Raw genomic sequence first — 21328 nt, 5'->3', positions numbered from 1 at the left:
GGTCCTAGGCGACTCCGCTTGTTCTCTGCCCTCTGCCACTATCTTGGACTTAATAACCACTTGCTTCCTTTTCAGCACTGCCATGCTACGTGTGGGGTGTTTTTTGTGTGTGTGTGGTTTCCTCAGTCAACAAGTTACCATTTATTTTTTTGAGTATCAGGAAAAACAGACTAGAGAGGCGGTCAGCAGGCCAATTATTAAGAACCTTTTGCCAAAATGAGAAGTCTGGACCCACTATGCAAACATATAAGCACATTTAAAATTTGCTTAACCTATGTAGCTCATAAAAGGGTGGCAAAAAAAGGCCAGAAGAGAACCCAGATGTGGTGGTGTTGAAATCCCGCTAGTGAGTTTTTTAATTCTCAAAACAGATGCCCATTCTACTTACTTTGGGCTTACTTTAAAAGTGCTTTAAGAGAACATATTACAAGTCAATCTGTTATATAGAACTGGGTATGTATACATTCAAAAAGTAAATCTCTGAGGATCTAAACAGAATCCAAAAAAGCCTGATAAGTAAGGTTCTGTGAGGCTCTGTAACATACAAGTTTAAGTTTCATTATATTATTTGCATGCCGTTGGTAGGGGCCAATAACCAATAAAATTGCAGCCTCATTTCTGGGAGGCAATCTGGACAAGGACCACAAATTAACCACATGGCATTTCTCATCACTTTCTAGGACATGATTTACTTTGAGAGCAAAAAACTAGAACTAGAGCAAGAAAAAAAATCAGTTTAAGTATGAAGTATTAAAATATCTGTTAAATGAATGAGAAAAACTTTTATTTTTATTATGGAAAATTTTGAACATTTATAAAAGAAGAGTGAATAATATGCTCCTGTGTGCCCATTATCCAAGATTCAATGACCAACCCCTGGTTAATCTTGCTCTATTGCTATATTCACCTAATACTACACCCCCAATTCTGGATTCTTTTGAAACAAATCCCAGACCTATCACCTGTAAATATCTCAGTATCTGTCCCTAAAAAAACACATTTTAAGAAACAGACCACTGTACCTAAGCAATTTTAATTCATTAAAATCACCAAATATCGAGTCAGTGTTTAACTTCCCCATCTGCTTTGAAAATAATTTTTCACATTTGATTTGTTTGAATCATAGCCCAACAAGGTCCACACATTACACATACTCTTAAAGCTTAAGTTTCATTGTACAACTCCCCCTCCTTTATTTTCCCTTGAAATTTGTTAAAGAAACCAGGTTGGTCTTTCTGGACCACTCTGGACTTTCTTTTTTCTATATTCTTCTTTTTTTTTTTTCTTGGTAGAGACGGAGTTTCACCATGTTTTCCAGGCTGGTCTTGACCTCCGAGGTTCAAGTGATCCTCCTGCTGTGGCCTTCCAGAGCGCTAGGATTACAGGTGTGATCTATTGTACCCGGCCTGGACACTCTTGATGGCATGTCAACAGTGTCTTTAACACATTCGTAAATGGTATTATATACTGAGACTGAAAGCTGTAAGTCATTCTTATTTTCTAATGTTCGGAGCGATCAATGGTTTCACTGGACTGATCCATTCAAATTTCTTGCAAGTTTTTCACCTCAAAGATACAGCATTTATCAATGAATATTATTTGCTTACAAGTTATAAAATGTTAGTATTCTAGTTTTATAATTTCTTTTGTTAGCTGAATTAAAGAAAAATTTTCCCTCATCAGTCATTTGATTGTCCTGCTCAAGCCAGAGTTAGCTATATTTCCAGAAAACCCTGGCTTATTTTGATGGGAATGGTATTTGAACATGGTTTCCAGGCCTACTGTCTTCTATATAGAGAAAACATAACTTCGTGTTATTTCCCATTCAAATTTAGGATTATAGATGTTTTTTACTCTTTGATTTTGTATGTGTGTCTCTTTTCTCATACACTAAAAATCCTCATTTCTAATTATATTAACATAGTTATGATTAACAATTACTGAAGAGTTTAAGATTTTTTCACATTTCTTTTTGCCCTTGGATATACCCCATTAAGAATGGACACACAAATTACTATGCTTTAAAGATAATTGAAACATACCTGTGTATTCAAGCCATCAACTTGATATGCAACGCAGGTCATCTGTTTGATTTTGCTTTGGACTTGTAGGGCTTTCCTTAACTTTACTTAAACCTCCTTTTAGAATAACATATGTACCAAAGTCAAATGTTGAAAATTCAAGATATATTCAGAGAAATCTAGCTTCCATCCTGGTTCTTTCCATCTGGTTTCTCTCCTCCTGCCTCCACCATAAGCACCATAAGTAACCACTTTTTAAAGTTTTGGTTATCCTTCCATTGTTTCTTTTTTTTAACCACACACACACACACACACACACACACACACACACACTCTCACAGTTTTATATCCCCTTTCTTAAATATGATTATATATATGTGTGTGTATATATATATATACACACATATATATACCTTCTCCATTTTGTTTTTTACTTAATAAGACCACTCTGCAGAGTTACACAGAAATATACCTCATGGATTTTTACAGCTACATACTACTCAATCATGTGGCTATATTAGGATTTAGAATAATCTATTTTTAAGTATGGTATTTAAATTTAAATAACCAGTATTTCATTGAATGCCTCTGACCTGTGAGTTAAGAATTAGACCAAAAGGTATCAGAAGTCAAGGCAATCAGGCTGATTGAAAAATTCAGTTTTAAATAGGGTATGTATAACATATTTAGATGACTAGTACATCTCAATACAGTGGATTTTATATATATTTTGAGGGAGGGCTGAAAATGTTTTGAAAATTAATTGGATGTTTTCTTCCAGTCATATCCACAAAAAACATTTGAGATGCCTATCCAAGTCCTGATTTCTTTTCTGAAATCTGCTTCCCACCTAGAAAGGCTGGCATGACTTGAACCAAGGAAAAAGCAGTGCTTTCCTGGCCAACAAGTTTGTCATTCAATTGTCTGGCTAATGAGTCAGCATGCTAAATGAGGTATGCCTATATACAGAACTAGACATTAAGGGAAACAGTGTAGTAACAGCTAATTCTCTTGTGCTCTTATGTACTAGGCACTGAACTAAAGCACTCTCAACATTATTTATCTTCGATACCCTTGAGGTAGGTACTACTACTGCGTTAAAAATAAGGCGGCACAGGAAGATTAAATAACTTACAGAGAGAGTCACACAGCTAGTATTATAAATGGCAGGGCTACAATTAAACTCAGGCCTTCTGGCTCCAGAACTCAGAATCCTAACCACTATATTACCCCATCTTTAAAAGTTATTAGGACCAGAAGAAATAACATTCAGAAGTTAAAATAGTAAACTGAGATGATGAAAGTTTTAATTCTGATGCAACAGCCAAATATAAAAGAAAACAAGCAACAAGTAGGGGTGTATGGTTTTATTTTTTTAAAAATGTATATGCTCAAAAACTGTTTACTTGGAAATTTTCACTAGAAGAAATAAAAAACATGAAAGAACACCAGCATAAATACACAATGCATACTTTAATTGTGGTTATATTAAATGTATCTTAATGTAATACTGCTGTAACATGGTATCATCTCATTGTTAAAAAATTTAAAAAAAAAAAAAAGAATATAGGGAAGTGAAACTAAAAAACTACAGAATCCTGGATTCTATGGCAGATGGAGTACCCTTATTTAAGCTAGAAAAGGAACCCTGTAAGATAGAAAGAGAAGAGACAAGCAATCTAAAACCAGCATGTTAACCCAACTGTGAGTTTTTAAAAATGCCGTTAAAATGAATCTAAGAATGCCTTTTAACACAGCTCACACTTTAATGAATACCAGAGAATTCACAGCAAGACTGTAAAGCTAGGAATGTAATGTTATTGTGGGGTTTTAGCCATGACCCTCACCTCACTCTACTATATGAAAAAGAAGAAAGAAAAGTCTTTAGTCATGATTTGCACCTTAATGAGCATCAATTATTCTCAGCAGCCCAAAACCCTATAAATGCAGCAGAGCACACAGGTCTTTAACTAAAGTCTGAAAGTCCAGTTAACATAAAAAAAAATCATATTTGGAAACAGCCATACAAATTTAAGGACTGTGAAAAGTCCTTTAACAGAGTTTTGGTAACCATGGGAGAATTCAAACTGAAGAGAAACCCCAAGTGTAAAAAAACGCAACAAGGCCTTCAGATATCACTCAACCATTAGCAAAATCCACAGTGGCGAGAAACCTTTTATGTGTAGCTGAAATGATAAAGTCTTAAGTAGTGACCCATTCCTTAATTCAGTATCAGAACTTCTATATGAATGTGCTGAATATGTAAGGTATATAACCAAAGGAGGGAAATTTGAAGATACGAATGCTGAAGCAGTAGACAGTTCCCAACCACCCCTAAATATGATAGCATCCCACCCCTCTCCCTATCACACTAGCCCCTTACCCTCATTTTTCTTCTTGATGGTACTCATCACTTGACACTCTCTATACATTTATTTCTTAAAATGTTTTGTCTAACTTCCTCCACTAGAATACAAGCTCTGAAACAGCAGGGGGTTTTAAAAAGCTATATTCTCAGTGTCTAGGATAAAATCTGGCATATGGTAGGCATACAATAGTTGAGTGAATTTAGTGTAGTACTTTCTTTATGTGGGGTATTTGGTACCTTGCGGTTACTTCATTCTAAGTGAATGATTTAGCAGGCTTTAACATATATATAAAATGTGTTCATTATTTTATAATATGCCAGAGTAAAAAGCATTTTAACTGCTATGGTCTACAAATTATTCTCCAACTGTGTGGGGGATGGAAAGTTGTATAAAAAGCACCCAGTACTACCCTCATAATTGTACCAACCAGTTAGACAAAATGGTCTACAAGGGACATGAAGGTAAAATGGAAGTTTACAACTTCTTAAGAGAAAGTTCTCTTTCCTCAGGTTCAGAATCTAAATACTTTACTCCTCTCAGGATGACATATATCCCTATATGCCTTGTCAGCCACTGGTATAGAGGGCATGGCAGTTTGGAATCCAATAGCAACAACCCTTTTGTGCAAACTTTGGCATTTAGAATCATGCCTCATTAATTCAAAAGCATTACTAAGGGCCTACCATGCATTAAGCACTATGTATACAGGTAAATTTTTAAAATATGGAGCTTACCAACAATAAAGAAAATAATTACAAAGCAGTGTGATCAGTGTGATAACACTGGAGGGGAAGAGTAAAGGACAAGAACAAAGGAGCATCTAATTTGACTGAAAAGGGCTTTAAAAAGCCTATGAAAACAGAATCACTGAAGCTGAATCCTAAGAGGTAGGTAGGTATTCACTTGGTCACAAAGAAGGATGTAGAAGTAATGATGTGTGCAAGGCTACTGAGGTTGAAAACACAAAGCACATTTGGGGAAGCACTGGAAGTACTTGCAATTGATCAGGATGCTCTAAAAAGAGGGATAGTCTGTGGTTCTAAAAACCATATTAAAAATAATTTAAATCTTTATACTTAGAAAGCACAAAGGTATTTTCATAATAAAACTTGCTAAAATGTTAAGTTAAATAAAAATCTTAGCTGTGTAAGGATAAGCAAGGGGGCTGGGGCAGGAATTGAGATTCCCTTTGCCACAAAGGCTCTATATCAGAATTTGTATGTTTACCAAAAGCACCCTGGATTTTAACTGTTTGAGCAACACTGGACTAGAACATGATTACACAGGATGACTACAGAGACATGGCTGGGAAGGTAGCCATTCTGTGTTGCCCTGATCTGTGGAAAATCCCAAAAAGATAAAACTTAGAAAGCAGAAAGGATTTTATATAAAAGATGAGGACTTAATGTTTGGACACACTGAGTTTAAAATTACTGTGGGATGTCTAATGAAGACATTTGATAGGTAATTAGAAACAAGGTTTAGAGAGCAAGAGAGAAGACAGGATACAAGTTACATGTTTGAGACTCAGTCTGATATTACAGGTGGTAAAAGAAGCCATAGTTATGAATGACATTGTATAAAATATGTAAAGTAAAAAAAGAGAGAGAGAGAAAATCTAGTGAAGATCAATACCTAAAAGGTAGGCAGAAAGTGAGACAACACTTTGTGGGGAAATGAGGGAGACAGCAGAGATGAAACCAACGTGTAGCAGAGTAGCCTTTGATAGGAAGCAGGCAACCTCTTTTCCGCTAAAACAGGGGAATATGAGTGAAGTTGGAAAATACAAGTTGAACTCTTCATAGTCCCAATTTTCTGTTCAATAGGAGGAAGAGTCATATGCTAGGGGAGGGGCAGAGGGCCTAAGGAAAGTAATGAAGTTTGGCTCAGCCACAGCGGGAAATGGGAGAGAGGCCACCCTAGTAACAAACATAAGGTTTACATTGAGGGCTTTTCTAAGGCTGAAGCGAGATACTTGTAGTGATTTTACTTTGAAGGACTACCCTTCACAAAGAACTCAGCATCCCAGAAAAGGTAGATAATAAATAGGATTAATCTGAGGTTGGGTCTTGCTGAAGGATTAGACTAAAAGACCAGAGGAAGAAGAATAACTGGTGAGATCAGTTCATATAGTGTCCCATAAAGCTGAGGGTAGATAGGGAAGAAAGCCTGAAAGGGGCTGATAGTTTAGGAGGAAGGGGAACAGTCAAGAAATGGGGGTAAGAAGGAACTGAAGAATGTGGAACGAACATAAAGGAGAGAAAAGTCAATAAAATAAGGAAGTGAAAAAACTGAAAAGAGGGCAGTTATCAGTTACTGAAATTTTACCAGAAAGAGAAATTCAAGATGGTGACATTCAAAGTGTGGCACGGGAGTAAGCTGCTGGAATGTGATAAAGTCACTGGGCAGAAGTCCAAGATATCAGCAAGGTATCAGAAAGATCATCCAAAGATGACAACAGGAGTTGAGGTAGACAGAAAGACCATGAGCAAGATATCAAGTTAGGCTCTCTGGCCTTTAACACTCACCCCTATTATTAAAAGTAGAAAACATTAAAATTTCAATACGGTATGAAAAGATGTGCTATAAAAGCATATGAACTAATGGTAGACTAACCTAACTTGATTTTTATCTTCATTACTCACTTGAAAAGCCATGCATTTTCTTTTAAACAAAATAGAAAAATAATTTTTAAATTTTTATAAAATGCCTAAAGGAAGTAGAAATTTTAAATACAATTAGTAAAACATGACAAAATAATTAAACACAATGATTCCTTTGTGAGATCTTTCATTATTTACCTTACTGAAAATGGAATCTGAATATTAGTCATAATCTTTCATTTTGCCTACATTTATATCCATACTATGTATTCAAAGCAGTGAGATAACTTGACTTTAATTTCTGATTCATGGCAAATTTCAAGGTAGGGAGATTATACAAAATAATCTAAAGATGATAAAAATGGTAAACTTGTGTTACATATACCACAATAAAAAAAATCTAAAGTAACAGAAAAAATCTTTGTAAAGCTAAATTGGGTTACTACTCATTATTAGTGACATAACATCTGTATTTTAAAGTGAGTTTGAAAAACACTTTAGAAATTAAAGAATCATCCCTTCATAGGTTTAAGAATATATAATGAAAAAGATGGTGATGGTGTTTAAAGAAGGATACCCAAGTTGGATATCTTTATGCAGTGTAATGTTCTCATATTCAGTATCAACATGTCTTCTTTTTTGGAACTCTCTTTTCCATTTCATGGGTTTTGTTGTTTTTCTATTTGAAAAGGACTAGATGAACTTTCTAGTTACAGCGATGATGAAAGAAGTTTAAAATTTGTTTTGCATTCGTTGTATTCCATTCTTGTTCTTTCAGGGGTCCTTCACACACAGATACATACTTTTTCAAGATCTTTTCTCCTACTTCTCGGAAATCCAAGGGTTCCTTGTGTGTAGTGCAGCCTGCTCCAGAAACACTAGTATCCACTTCATGATTTTCTGGTTGCTGATCAGCACAATACTTCGATCCCCAGTAACACATTTCTCCACTGTACATCATAGCCAGCAGATGAATGTCACTAAATATTCCTGGGAAAGTCATTTAGGTTGACAGATTAGAATTAAAAGCTTAAAAAGAAACCCTAGTTATTAACTAAACTTGAATTAAAGTTCCTTTTGTCATTAAGCATTTTCTATTCTCACTTTAACAGTAACACAAAAGCAAAATATGACTAATACAATCTTCATTTAATAAGCATGTTTATATCTATTTTGCTGATAAAGGAGGCCCATTACAAAAAGAAAAACAGAGTACCAGAGAATTTTTTTAGAGAATCATTTAGGTAAGTGATTTTGACCTTTTTGGGGTCCACTCTAGAACTTCTCCAAGAATCTAATTTAAGGAACAGAACTTCTCCCAGAATATACACCCCAAATTCTGCAGTCAATTTCAGAGTACTTATAAACTCCCTGAATTCCATCCATGGACACACCCTTTATTTTGGGGTATGCTCTAGGATGATTCATATAGCTAAAGTCAGGCATCCTAGACATCCTATATTTCTCTAAAAGTCTAAGAAATTATCATGCATAATCATGCCTGAGAGTCCATACAATTATTAAAGGTGTTATTTCCAAGATGCTTTGTATTACCAGAAAAAAAGAGAATATGCTGCAGAATTTTCATCAAAAGTTGAACTCTTTCTTCTTATGGGTAGTTTTTCCAGTAGGCAATTATATAATTAAACATTTATGGTGCATAAAGTGTATTAATTTGGCAGAAAGACAAATAAACCTAGAATGAAAAAGATCTGGGTATAAATTACTGGCTTTGTGTCTTTGGGCAAGTCACCAAAGCTCTTTGAATCTCAGGTTTGAAATCTGAAAAATAAGGAGTTTGCATCCCCTACTTAATTCATGGAATTTTCCTAAAGAACATATGAAATAAAAATGTAACTTCTTAAAAGCCATTAAAGAAAAAAATAAATGACGTATTCTAATGTGCTTCTGTGATTAGAAAAGATTACTTCAAATAAATGAGCATCATGTCTGTTGTTCACCTAATATGATACAACAAAAGTGACTATGATGGCACTGGATATGAAAAATTCAGCTTTCAGAACGGTGGTAGTTTCTGTGTTGAATCTATTGCAAGTTTTTTAAAGTATCAAAATTTGTTCCTGCAGTATTCACCTTCACTTCACCTCAATTTCTGCTTATAAATAGTAGCAAGAGAAACAACAGGCTCAGCAGAATAGCTGAATGAATGGTGATATGGTTTGGCTCTGTGTCCCCATCCAAATCTCATCTTGAATTGTACCCTCATAATTCCCATGTGTTGTGGGAGGGACCCAGAGGGAGATAACTGAATCACGGGGGTGGTTTCCCCCATACTGTTCTTGTGGTAGTGAATAAGTCTCAAGAGATCTAATAGTTTTATAAGGGGTTTCCGCTTTCATTTCTCTCTCCTTCTCTCTTGTCACCGCCATGTAAGAAGTGCCTTTTGCTTTCCACCATGATTATGAGGCCTCCCAGCAACGTGGAACCATGAGTCCATTAAACCTATTTTTTTCTTCCCAGTCTTGGGTATGTCTTTATCGGCGACGTGAAAATGGACTAATACAAATGGCTATACAATAAATAGTGGTTCTCAAACTTTTGCCTTCAGAACTTATTCCTTCTTTCTAACTGTATGTTTGTACCCATTAACCCAACCTCTCTTCATCACCTCCCTCCCACTCATACAACCCTTTGTGATACCAGCTCTGATTTGTAGGGGAGGGAGGGTCCTCAGTTGTATTAAGGGTGTAAACAAAGGGTATAAAAGTTGGACAGTTTTTTTATTTACCCCCATGTGATTCCAGGTTTATTCTGACAAGGGAATTTTTATAACACATTCATCTGATAAGGCCATGTCCAAAGATTAAAATTCTCTGGCCCCACTTCACAGAACAATGAGGCTCAGAGGTGAGACACAAGGGCTTACTGCATAAAATTTAATGATATACAGATAATGTCTAAACAATAATATGATTATCTTACCTTAGAAAAAGTAACAAAAACCATACACAGTTTTGAGTTTTATCTAAAATTAGGTAAATTATCACCAAGATCTAGCCATAGAAAATTTGATGTCTCATATAGAACTTTTCTCCCTAAATATTAAGAATTATTCAGAATTGTATTTTATATCGACTAACAAAAAATAATTTGAGCCTCTCCAAAAGGGACTTAGGAGTAATTCAGCCTATGAAAGTAGGTTTCCCGGCTTCTAATCTAATCATGTTCAGACAGATACATTTGGGCAAAGCAACCTTTTTTTCTTTTTTCTCAGACCAGGTCTCACTCTGTTACCCAGGCTAGAGTGCAGCTGTGCAATCAGGGCTCACTGCAGCCTCAAACTCCTGGGCTCAACTGATTCTCTCACCTCAGCCTGCCATGTAGCTGGAACTACAGTCACGCGCTACCAAGCCTGGATAATTTTTTTTTTTTTTTTTTTTAGTTTTTGTAGAGATGATGGATGATGTCTCACTATGTCTTGAACTCCTGGCTTTTCTCTAGTGATCATCCTGCCTTGGCCTCCTAAAGGAGGCAAACTTACATTTTTTTGTTTTGTTTTTGTTTTTGTTTTTTGAGACGGAGTCTCACTCTATCCCCCAGGCTGGAATGCAGTGGCGAGATCTCAGTTCACTGCAACCTCCATCTCCCGGGTTCAAGCGTAAACTTGTTTAGATGAGAACAAAAAGCCAGCACCATAAGAGGACTTAGGACAGTATGTAGCAAAACTGCTGTGGTGCCTATACTGTTTCTTTTTGTCTGGAAAATGCTACCCTATCTGACCCTTTTAATTCCCTTGTTGAAGAAGCAACTGAAACTAGGAGCTAGTAAATTCAAAGTATGACAAAGAGATGCCACCAATATTACCTGCTTCCTGAAGAAAAAATTCCAGGCTATGAGAGTGTCTTACTTTATAACTAGAAATGGGAGAATTAGGAAAGCAGGTGATTTGTACCACTCCCTTTGGTTCTAAATGAGCTTTAGTGCCTACCCCCACCTTTTTCTTTTAAAGTGTCCCACATTAAGAATTCAATTTAATCAGTCTATGTGTGAAAATAGAAATTTTTAACAAGGCATTTTCAATGCCTCTAATTGGTTCCTAGTTATCTGAAATAACTAATAACTAGTATATACTTGCCATAAATACATCAAATACCCCATGTTTGTCAAAATGTCATGCCCACTGAGGGAGCTTTTTGTATTCACAATAAGTTGTTTTAGAATGAAATATTTGTCTAAATGAGCAGAAAGTAATAATTTTTGGACATCATGTCACTTAAATCACCATTTTTTTTTTCTATAAAATGCTTTCAAATAGAACAATCCTGGAGAGGCTAACAAAGAAACAGAAAGAATTAAAACATACTTAAAATACTAGAATATTTCCAAAGAGGTATTCTAATTATTCTTCATATTTCATTTTTTTCCCATCAAAACTTCAGATGAAGTAAAAAAATTTACACATGTGATCTAATGTTACTTGCAGCTATTTGACCTTGACCAATTCATCTGGGTTTACCTGGACCTCAGTTCTTCCATTTATAAGGAGATGGTAAAAGTAAATGGTTCTTCTCTTCCCACACACAAGTCTAAAACCCAGATGATGCTCTATATTCAGTTCCTTGAATTTTCAAGTACACAGATGCTTGTGGCAGAAATGTATAGTTGCCAACCAGTATTCATTCTCCCCAATACCCCTTTCTTAGTAAACAACCTTAATTTTATTTGGGATGGCAATGTATCAGGTTAAGGACTATACTTTCCAGGTTTCCTTACAGCTAAGTAAAGTCATATGATTAAATTCTGGCCAGTGAAATGGAGGTTGTAAGAAACTTCTGAGAAGGACGGTCTAACAGAACAGACTTTCTGAAGTTCTGTTAGACTGAAATTCCCTTTTGCTATGCCTGTAGCCTGAAACACAGGTGAGACTGAAGGAGCTCCAGGAACATCTCGGGATACTGAGAATAAAAGCAATGTCCTAAACAGAGATGCATGCTGCACAGTCTGGAAAGTATTATATTCTAAATAAAGTGCCTCCCCATAAAGAGAGAGTCTTGTTTTAAAGATGAATGGAGGAAAAAGGTAAGAACATGATGAGATGGAGCCACTGTACCAGCTCTGGACCTTTCCTGTGTGAAAGATCACTAAATATCTACCTTGTTTACAAGTTACTTCCAGTTAGTTACAAGTAGCCAAATCTAATTCTGATAAAATGCTGACTGAGGATTGACATGGTTTGGCTTTGTGTCCCCACCCAAATCTCATCTTGAATTATAATCCCCAGGTGTTGAGGGAGGAAGCTGGTGGGAGGGGACTGGATCATTCACGTGGTTTCTCTCATGCTGTTCTCATGATAGTGAGTGAATTCTCATGAGATCTGATGGTTTTATAAATAATAGTTTTTCTTGCACTCACACATGCTCTGTCTCACCTGCCGCCATTTAAGACGTGCCTGCTTCCCCTTCCACCATGATTGTAAGTTTCCTGACACCTTCCCAGCCAAGTGGAACTGAAAGTCAATTAAACCTCTTTTGTTTTAAATTACCCAGTCTCAGGTAGTATCTTTATAACAGTGTGAAAACAAACTAATTACACAACTGTGTGAGGATGCAAAATGAGCAGAAGGAACACAATACATAACTTCCAAAATTACTTAACACAAGGGATTAGAAATATTTTTCTGTATCACATCAAAAGATTTTATCTTTGAATTTTGTATAAGCCCTTTTATGACCGATTACTTTTTTGTCTATAATCTACCTTGACATTTATTTAAATCAAAGTGAAATCTAATAAACTTCCTAAAATCTTAAGAAGCTTTAAATCACTTAGAAAATTTAATGAGAGATCACATTACCTGCACTCAGTAATTTAGCTGTGTCTAGGTCTTGGAAAGAAACTCCTTCATTTAACTGGATAGGACATCGATAATTTAGCATCTGTAGCAAGTAACTGATTCCATCAAGAAGGTACTAAATAAAAGTCAGAGCCAAAGAATTGAAAGTTTTATCTGCAGAGATATATAAACTTCAAATATTAATATTTTCCATTCTTCACTCAAGAGAAAATTGGTTAATATATAGACATAGCTTACACCTATTCTATTTCAATGGTATAAAGACCCACTATCCCAAGACTCTGCTAATATAAATATACCCCTTGAAATGCTCTAGTAGTAAGAGTACTAAAAAAAAAAAGAATGCATTAACCAGAAACACATTTCAGTAATATATTTGTTAAAGATGTTATCAGAGGAAGAAAAGAATAAAGATAATAAAGATGTGCTCAACAACAATGTATTCAAAGCACATATGTACTTATAATTTAGAAATATTATGATCAAACTTTTATATCTGCAAGTGTGGCCTCCCATTTCCAAGCCCACCTAAATTATGTGTACATTTAACCCAAGTTAGAATCCTTAGTGATACAATACCAAGACTCATATTTTGGATTTAATGATTCAGTCATAATGGTCAAGTGAATCAGAGGGCCACCATTTTCTAGAAGCAGGGTCATGTGAGTTCCTTAGAAGTGATCTGCTGACAGGCTCACAAGTGTTTCTTTCAGGACAAAATTTGTTTAAAAGTTTAGAAAGTAATATAGTTTATCTTATATTTAAAATAATACAAATCCTTAAAAAAAAGAACTTCACAGATTACAAAGTGCTTTCACATGTTATCTGATTTAGTCTTCACAACAAGCCCAATTTATTTATGATTACACAGCTAGTAAATAAAAGATATAGAATACAAACCAAAGACCCTTTGATCCACTCCTCTTAGTAGTACAACATAGACAGCTTTTTGAAACCTATAAATGTCAACAATGAAAAATGTGTAGGGAATGTCTTCTTACCTTTTTAAGCAAACTGGATTTTCTTAAGAGCCATTCTCTTCTTTTGGTAAGAGAATGACAATACATATACAGCAGGGCTCCTCGTCTCCAAGACAGACATTCCAGTAGCTCATCCCCAAGCAAATTGCAGTGCTGAAACACACACAAAAAGACATAGCTAAAAAGGGAAACTGGATGTCTGTAAAAGTTGAAGTTAAATTTCAAAAACTCAGCAATTGAAAACATTCTCACATCACAAAATGTGCCCTTTGTTTAGCTACTTACACAGGGAAGCCTTAGTTTCAATCAATTATAAATATGCAAGCCTATTAATGCATGAAAATTAAAATAACTACTTCAATTTATAAGTAGTTTTACAAAATAATTTAAAACACATTTTTACTAGCAAATTATCCTAACAGGTTTGCAACATAAGTAGTCATCATTTCATTAAAAAGGTAACTTTTCACAAATACATTACTTGAAGTGAGATCATATCTATTTCTACTATCACTCGAATAAAATAATGAAAATTTACACCCAAAAATAATTCTAATAAATCAAAAATTTTAAAGCGGTTTGTCATTTAAATTTGGGGATAATGTTTCCACAGCCTCCCCTGATATATAAACAGAGAAAAAAAATATCTAGGTAGATAGACAGCAGGCAGTTAAAGATGAGAAATTATTTGCATGAAAGAGTATCCAGGACTAGAGATAAAAAATAATAGGATTATTCAAATAGAGATGACAGTACAAAGCCTGTGAACAGGTTGTCAAGTAAAGACAGAATAGAGACTATCAGTGATGAAGGAGACATCCTTGGCTAGTACCTGTGCTTCTAGAATGGAAGGCAGGACAGTTGCTAGCAAGAGAAGACATTTCAGACATGAAGAAGTGGAAAAGGAGCAGGTAGGGTCTCAGAGGGAGGGGGTGATCAATGTTAAGAAGGGGAGTAAATGTTCGAGAGACTAAGGACTATAAGGACAACAGATGTGGTAATTAGATTAATAGTGACCTTCAAGAAAACAGCATCTGCAAAAGTAAACGGAGTGGATATGGGAATATCTATGTTAAAAAAAATGAGTAGGCACTGCTATTACAAATTCTATTATGCAAATATTCTGAAATACATTTAGTAAAATATGATACTTTTGTTGCAACATTGGTTTGAAGCGTTAAGCTCTTTTATCTCCCTCTTCCAATCTTAATTTAAGAAACAAAGATACAATCAAGAAGAAAAAAAATAGAGACTCCAAAGAGCAGGACAGTACCAGCAATATTCCATCATAATTAACAGGAACGTAAAACTTACTTTTGGATGCATATTATTTTCCTTGACTAAAATTTCTGGTTCTGAAAGAAAACTGATCAGCTCTTTTACTTTCTGTGAAGAAGAGTCTTCAGGAAAATCTTCATCTACTAGCTTGTTCTCCTCAAAATATGTCATGTCCAAAATAGCCTAAAAAAAAAAAAAAAAAAAAAGAAAGGCATTTATCAATGATTTAAAATTGAAAAACAACAATTCTTACAGTTTCACCTTGCACATATAGGTGCTTTATTACACATTTAAATCTTCTAGCTCAATATGTAAATTTGAGAAGTAGGCAAAATGTCTAGATGTAAATATAATTTGAGAAAGATTTTAAAGAAAACTTCATAGGTATTTTACTAAAGTACTGAATTAATGATAATCTTTCTTTCCCTCAAAAAAAAATAGAGCTTTAATTTACAGAATTTAATTATATAGAATTATGAAAAACATAATTATTATATTCTGCTATTTATATAATCCCTGAAATTTTCCTAAATGCCTGCTGTATCAAGTTAAGGTCACTACTTCCAGTTTTGAACCTTCAAAGGATTTATTTGTTTTCCCAAATACAGAGCCAGTATTAGGGGCATATGTATCCTGCTACCCAATAGAGTAAACATACCATCAACATATGCAACTCAAACACTAAGCCCCCAGTATTCCTAAATATTAGAGATGCTGTTAAAGCATATAAAACTCCTCAATCCTTTTTCCTTTTTCAATCTATTGAACTAAGACTAAGGAAACTGGGTTCTAGTGTCAGTTCTACCACTAATCACTTAACTAACCAAAGACAAGTCAGTTTTATCTTTTTTGAGCTTCAGCTTCTTAATTGACTAAATGATAAATCGGACTAAAATACTTTTCAAAGTTCCTTGTTGGAGTATAAAATTAATTAACATATGTAAAGTACTAGAAATGTTACCTAGCACCCAGTTAGTGCTTTTACTTTCTGTGAAAAGGAGCAGTAAGTGTTATTGTGTGAAAGGCCTAAGCCAGTAAGGAGAGATCATCATATATGATTTCATCATCATATGAAAGGTGATCTGTTGATTCAGAACCATAAATAGGTTTTAAGAGGATTTGGAAAATTGAAATCTGTATGTCTAGGTCTTTTGCCTTATTCTAGTAACTAAGTTAAATGTTTGGAACACTCTCATTTGAAAAAAATGAGATGACATACAACATATGCAGACAAGCCCAGAGTTTTCTGAAAGGAAAGAAAGCCAAGCAAAATACCTGCCAAACTTAAACAGTTCTCTGTGGTTTGTGAGTAGCTGTTAGGCTTACTCAGCCATGGTGTTTGAAGGCAGAAGCTATCTTTAGAAACTTCCTAACAGGAAGAACAGCACGAGGCATTTAAATGCTATAAATGGGCACTTGGGAAGCCTAAGTTTACTGTACTTTCTGTAACCACTTCAGTTTTATTATCCCTTAGCAATCCAAAAAGGGCATATGAAAACACTCTATCAACTACAAAGTGCTATATAAATGTTAGTTACTGTAATAAAATTACATTTCTTGATGTTAGCATGCCTCAGCAGCATTTCAGAAAACCAAGAAAAAAAGGCATTGTCCACATAGCAGCCTGATTTGGAAAGGAAAGTTAAAAAACAAGTGGGTGAACAGAAAAATCGCATAGATATGCATGACACTAGCAGGGAGAGTAATATCGAGAATCCTAGGGAAGGTAAATTTCAGGGGGAAAAAAAAAGTCAGGGCCCTTATATCCCCCCCTGCTCCCTCTGAAACTTTCAAGAGATTGGACATTGCACACACTAGTGTCCTGTTCAATTATCTCTAAAGGAAAACAATTCTATTATCTGTAAGATTTTTTTCCTGACTTTTCTAATTAACACATCTAATAAATCTTACTTCTTTTCATACTGCCTCAAAGTTTCAAGTTTTTGTGTTTTATTCATAGTTTTTTGAACAAAATTAAACACTTGAAATATGGAATAAACTGATTTCATTTTACCTAAAATTGGAGTCAATCATCTAAATAAACAACCTGCCCTCATAAAATGCCAGAGTCCACATCTCTTTCAGTACCTGTGTGTAAAGTTCTAGAAGATTTGATGGATTTGAACATTCTTTCTCTTCTCCACATAGGAGTTTCAATTTTTCTAATGCTGCAGAGGCCCGAATTAAAAAGTGATCTATAAGAAATAAAAACATGAGAATTACATCACATAGTTTCAGAGTGTTATTTAAACAAAAAACAAATTATGTATGAAGATGAAATGATGAAATGACAAGATGAAATAATATTATGGCATATGGAGAAACAGCATTATAGTAATAATATCTATGCTGACCATGGCTCATAATATCTAAAATATGAAATATCTCATAATGCCTAATCCTAATTAAGTAAATTTATCATGAAAATTTATTCTAGAAAGCAAAATACTGAAAACTTTCTAGAGTCAATCTTGCCATTTCTCAAATGCAGTCTGTATTCTCATTATGCTTCTTTCATGATAATAATGCACTCAAAATAGTTAAATTTAAAACTTACTGAATATACAAATAATATACATAAATCTACAGAAAGGGCTTCCACTGAAAACTTACAATTTCATAAATGTAGTTGCAAATGTCATGCAAAAAACCATGATTGACAAAATCGCATTCCTTATAAAATGCCAGCATTATGAGCAATTATAATTTTATAATTGTTTATATCTACTACGATTAAAATTATATAATACATCTATGTATTTAATTCCTTTAAAAACTTAGAAACAAATTACCTCATTTCCTCAAAACTTGGAAGAAAAGGAACTAAACACTTCTAATAAGTCTTCTAATCACAACTCACCCTCCCTCCACCTTCACCATCTCCTGATTTTTTTTCCCTTTCTCTAATGTCATAATCCCTTTGTTGCTTCTATGATTTCACCTTTTCTTATGTGTCCACTCCAAGGTACTATCCACCCTTCTGCAGCACTTCATGTAGTCACATTTAGATACACCCACTATCAAGACACTAAACTCCCTGAGTTTGCCTCTCTGTGCTTCCCTTCTGAAACATACTCTGATATTCTAAAATATATCTGTTTCTTCTTCACAGGCCAATGAACAGATAGTGTAGCACTTGGTGTAGGCCTACCTGATCTAGCCTCAGGAGTTACACGGACAGATAAGCTGTTCATTGTTGCAGCAAAAGCACCATCAGGTTATGTCTGTTGGCAATCATGTGACTGCTGCCTTAAGTCTTCTCAGGTAAAGCCTGAGATTGGATTTTGATTGCTGTAAGATCCACTTTCACTTGAGTTGAAATCTGCTTCTTAGCACTGTCTTCCCACCTCTCATTAGCCCAGAAGTGACATCCACACAACACAGAAAAAGAGCCTACTATAAACTGAAATTATATGGAACATGACACTCCTTAGGTGCTTCTTTAGAGAATGTGTTGATATGTTTTTTAACTTGCAGCATTATTTTCAATGTAAAGATTTGCATCGAACTCATTAAACCATTGCTGAAAGAGTATGTCACATAAACTGATGACATAATTACTGTGGCAGGGGTGTGGTGGTGGCATAGCTCACATTTTGGAAAAGCCCATAAAATGTAGTTTTACTAGAACTATTTAGTCAAAGTAATGACTGGCAAAGCAAAAGATGAAACTGATTCTTATATAATCTCTGGAAAAACTCCCTCATGACATACTTCCATAGAGTAAACAGATTGTGCTTGTACAATGAGAAATAAATTAACAAAAATTGGCTAAAATAAAAAATGCATTATTAGATGAAATAATATCTGGCTGTATCTCATCTAATTTGACGAAGACAATGGAAATTATCAAACCCCTATACCCTAGTATAAATACATAGTCGTTACATTAAAGAACAAATTTTGAATGTATATTATTCTTGTTGCATGGAAAAATGTCAAATTCAATTCAAGTACATGAAATTTTGTTTTAATTACAGTTCATAAATCTTGTAATATTTTTAAGATTGAACTGATTTCCATGCTGAACTGATTTCCATACTGACCATGGCTCATAATATGAACCACTAACATTGTCATTTTATTTTAGCAAATTTTCAGAAGTATAAAGCCTCTAAACAAGAATTCCATATATAGCACATGACTTTTATTTCCAGCTCTCATTCATTCCAGATTAAAGAACTCTTCCAAGGGAAATGAGAATGGCTTTTGGTTCAGTGATAAGTGAATAAAAAACACTCTTTGGTCTCTTTGGACTGGTTCAAGTGAATCTGGGAATTACAGGTAACTTAGATACACTTTCAACTTAATAGCTCCTACTACCCAAGAATTATTCATGTGAATCCACAGACCAAAATATAAGTCCGCTTCAGGATGGTCTGTAGTAGGTCTTTAAAGAACACACTCCTGGACGGGCACAGTGGCTCACACCCGTAATCCCAGCACTTTGGGAAGCCAAGGCGGGTGGAATGCTTGAGCCCAGGAGTTCAGGACCAACCTGGGCAACATGATGAACCCCGTTTCTACAAAATACACCAAAGTTAGCCAGGCGTGATGGTGTGCGCCTGTTGTCCCACTACTAGAGGGGCTCCAGCCTGGGCGACAGAATGAGACTCTGTCTCTAAAACCAAAACAAAACAAAACACTCCTGAGAAAAGATAATCCGGCAAAAAATATTCACTGAAACTAAGGCATTTCATCATAGATCCTATTTAACAAGAAATTCACCAACTATTCAATCGCTTAAGAAAATGTTCCACCACTGTTTTCCTATGAGTCCAATGATATGAGTGAGTCCATAAGAATTTTAAAAACTATCTGTAGTAATAGCTCAAACTCGAAAAGGAATAATGTAGAACCTAAAGGCAGGTGAGACCTAATGAAGAGAATTGGACTTAAATTCAGAAGGTTGAGGTAATACCCTAGCCCAGTTTTTCCTAACAGCTTACACCTTTCCAAAACAATTATGCCAATACTTAACAGAGCCCTTGTGAGAACTGGCATGATGTATAGGCAGAATAGTCTACACACCAATGTAAAGCTCTTCTACAGAATGTTGTTTAGACTCCAAAACGTAAGATGCAAATTTACAACGCAGCAATGAAAAAGTGGAACTGTTATACCTGCCTTTTTATCTTTACAGGATGCAAACGACCATTACCAATTTGAGTGTTATCATTCACCTTAGCCATTTATTTAAACTTCTGTATTTTATTTAGATTCTGCCCTTTACCAAATTGCTACCGAGACAGTTTACATCAGCACGGATCTGGACAGATTTTCCATGAGTTCTGAAAAATGCGGTTTCCGAAGACAACGTCTTGGCAATGTGAGTTCTGGGGAGTGGGCAATCGATGGAGCAGCGAGGATCAGAAACAACAGACCTCTGTTGGCTACTTGCGGCCTAGGACCCAAGGGAACACAGGCCTCAGCCTCTAGCCCTCATAGCCATCGAGCGCCAGTACCTTAGCGCCGTCTGCCCCGCCCGCCTCCCTCTCCTCCGCTCCCTCACCATCTTCACCGGCAGCTTCGCTAAGTTGCTGTATGTGGGCCTGAGCCAGGTCCCCGAGCTCTTCCACTCGTCTCACCACACTACAGAATGCGGCCGCCATGGCCACAATCTGCGGGCGCGCCCCAGCCACGTGACCGTGTTGCCCGCAATCACCTGATCCTCCAGCACTGGCGGGGCGTAGGGCGGAACTCTCCTGGTTGGTGGGAGGAGACATCAGCTCCGGAAGAGGGCTGGCCCAGGCCGGCAAAGGTCGTTCCGGGTCATTTTTCCTGGACTTTCCTTCCCTCCCATAATCCTGAGCAGCAAGGAGACTAGGGGCGGGTGTGACGTTGAGGCACGCCTCTCTCTCGCCCCCTCCTGTAAGCCAATAGGGAGCCAGCCGTGCCCCTCGACTGACCCAATGGAAAGTCGGCTCTCTCCTCCTGCCTCCTGGAAGACGGCTTGGTGACGTCTGGCTGGCAGGATGCGGATTGTCGTCCGCATTCCCGCTTCCCTATCCGGCGCGGGAACCACAGTCTGGAGGGCGGACGCGAGGGTCTGGAGAGAGGGCTTGTCACTTTTGGCCTTGTAGTAAGGAGGTTCTTAAAGTGATTATAATCTCCTGGTCCGAAACGGAAACCCCACCGGTCCCCTGTGTAACACATCCAAGTCTCCAAGAGTTTGTAGTACATCTGGATGGGGAGCTCCAAACACTACTGGAGTTGCCAGTCTACGTGGTTGAATATTGCTTTTCTAAATCTGATATTTAAC

The 21328-nt window shown here is 36.0% G+C and overlaps 1 protein-coding gene across 1 annotated transcript; it reads right to left on the bottom strand.

Annotated features, from left to right (window-relative positions):
- Window positions 1-3373: 3373 nt before the first annotated feature.
- Window positions 3374-20847, bottom strand: RIMOC1 (RAB7A interacting MON1-CCZ1 complex subunit 1). Its single transcript, XM_050793471.1, has 6 exons — window positions 20579-20847; window positions 17155-17261; window positions 15103-15249; window positions 13810-13941; window positions 12809-12923; window positions 3374-7983 (listed from the first exon to the last, which is right to left on the bottom strand). The coding sequence occupies exons 1-6, from the start codon at window positions 20790-20792 to the stop codon at window positions 7700-7702; spliced, it is 999 nt and encodes a 332-aa protein (XP_050649428.1). The 5' UTR covers window positions 20793-20847; the 3' UTR covers window positions 3374-7699.
- Window positions 20848-21328: the final 481 nt, after the last annotated feature.

This window comes from Macaca thibetana, chromosome 6, assembly GCF_024542745.1.
Source record: "Macaca thibetana thibetana isolate TM-01 chromosome 6, ASM2454274v1, whole genome shotgun sequence".
Classification (NCBI taxonomy): domain Eukaryota; kingdom Metazoa; phylum Chordata; class Mammalia; order Primates; family Cercopithecidae; genus Macaca; species Macaca thibetana.
Note: the sequence above shows the minus strand (reverse complement) of the source record. Positions and strands in the feature narration are given on the sequence as shown.

Coding starts and splice junctions, on each gene's coding strand:
- RIMOC1 (XM_050793471.1), bottom strand. CDS start 20,792: ATGTCTCCTCCCACCAACCAGGAGAGTTCCGCCCTACGCCCCGCCAGT. Junction 17,262..20,578: donor CGAAGCTGCCGGTGAAGATG/GTGAGGGAGCGG, acceptor TATTTCTTATAG/ATCACTTTTTAATTCGGGCC. Junction 13,942..15,102: donor AAAATAATATGCATCCAAAA/GTAAGTTTTACG, acceptor TGTGTGTTTCAG/CACTGCAATTTGCTTGGGGA.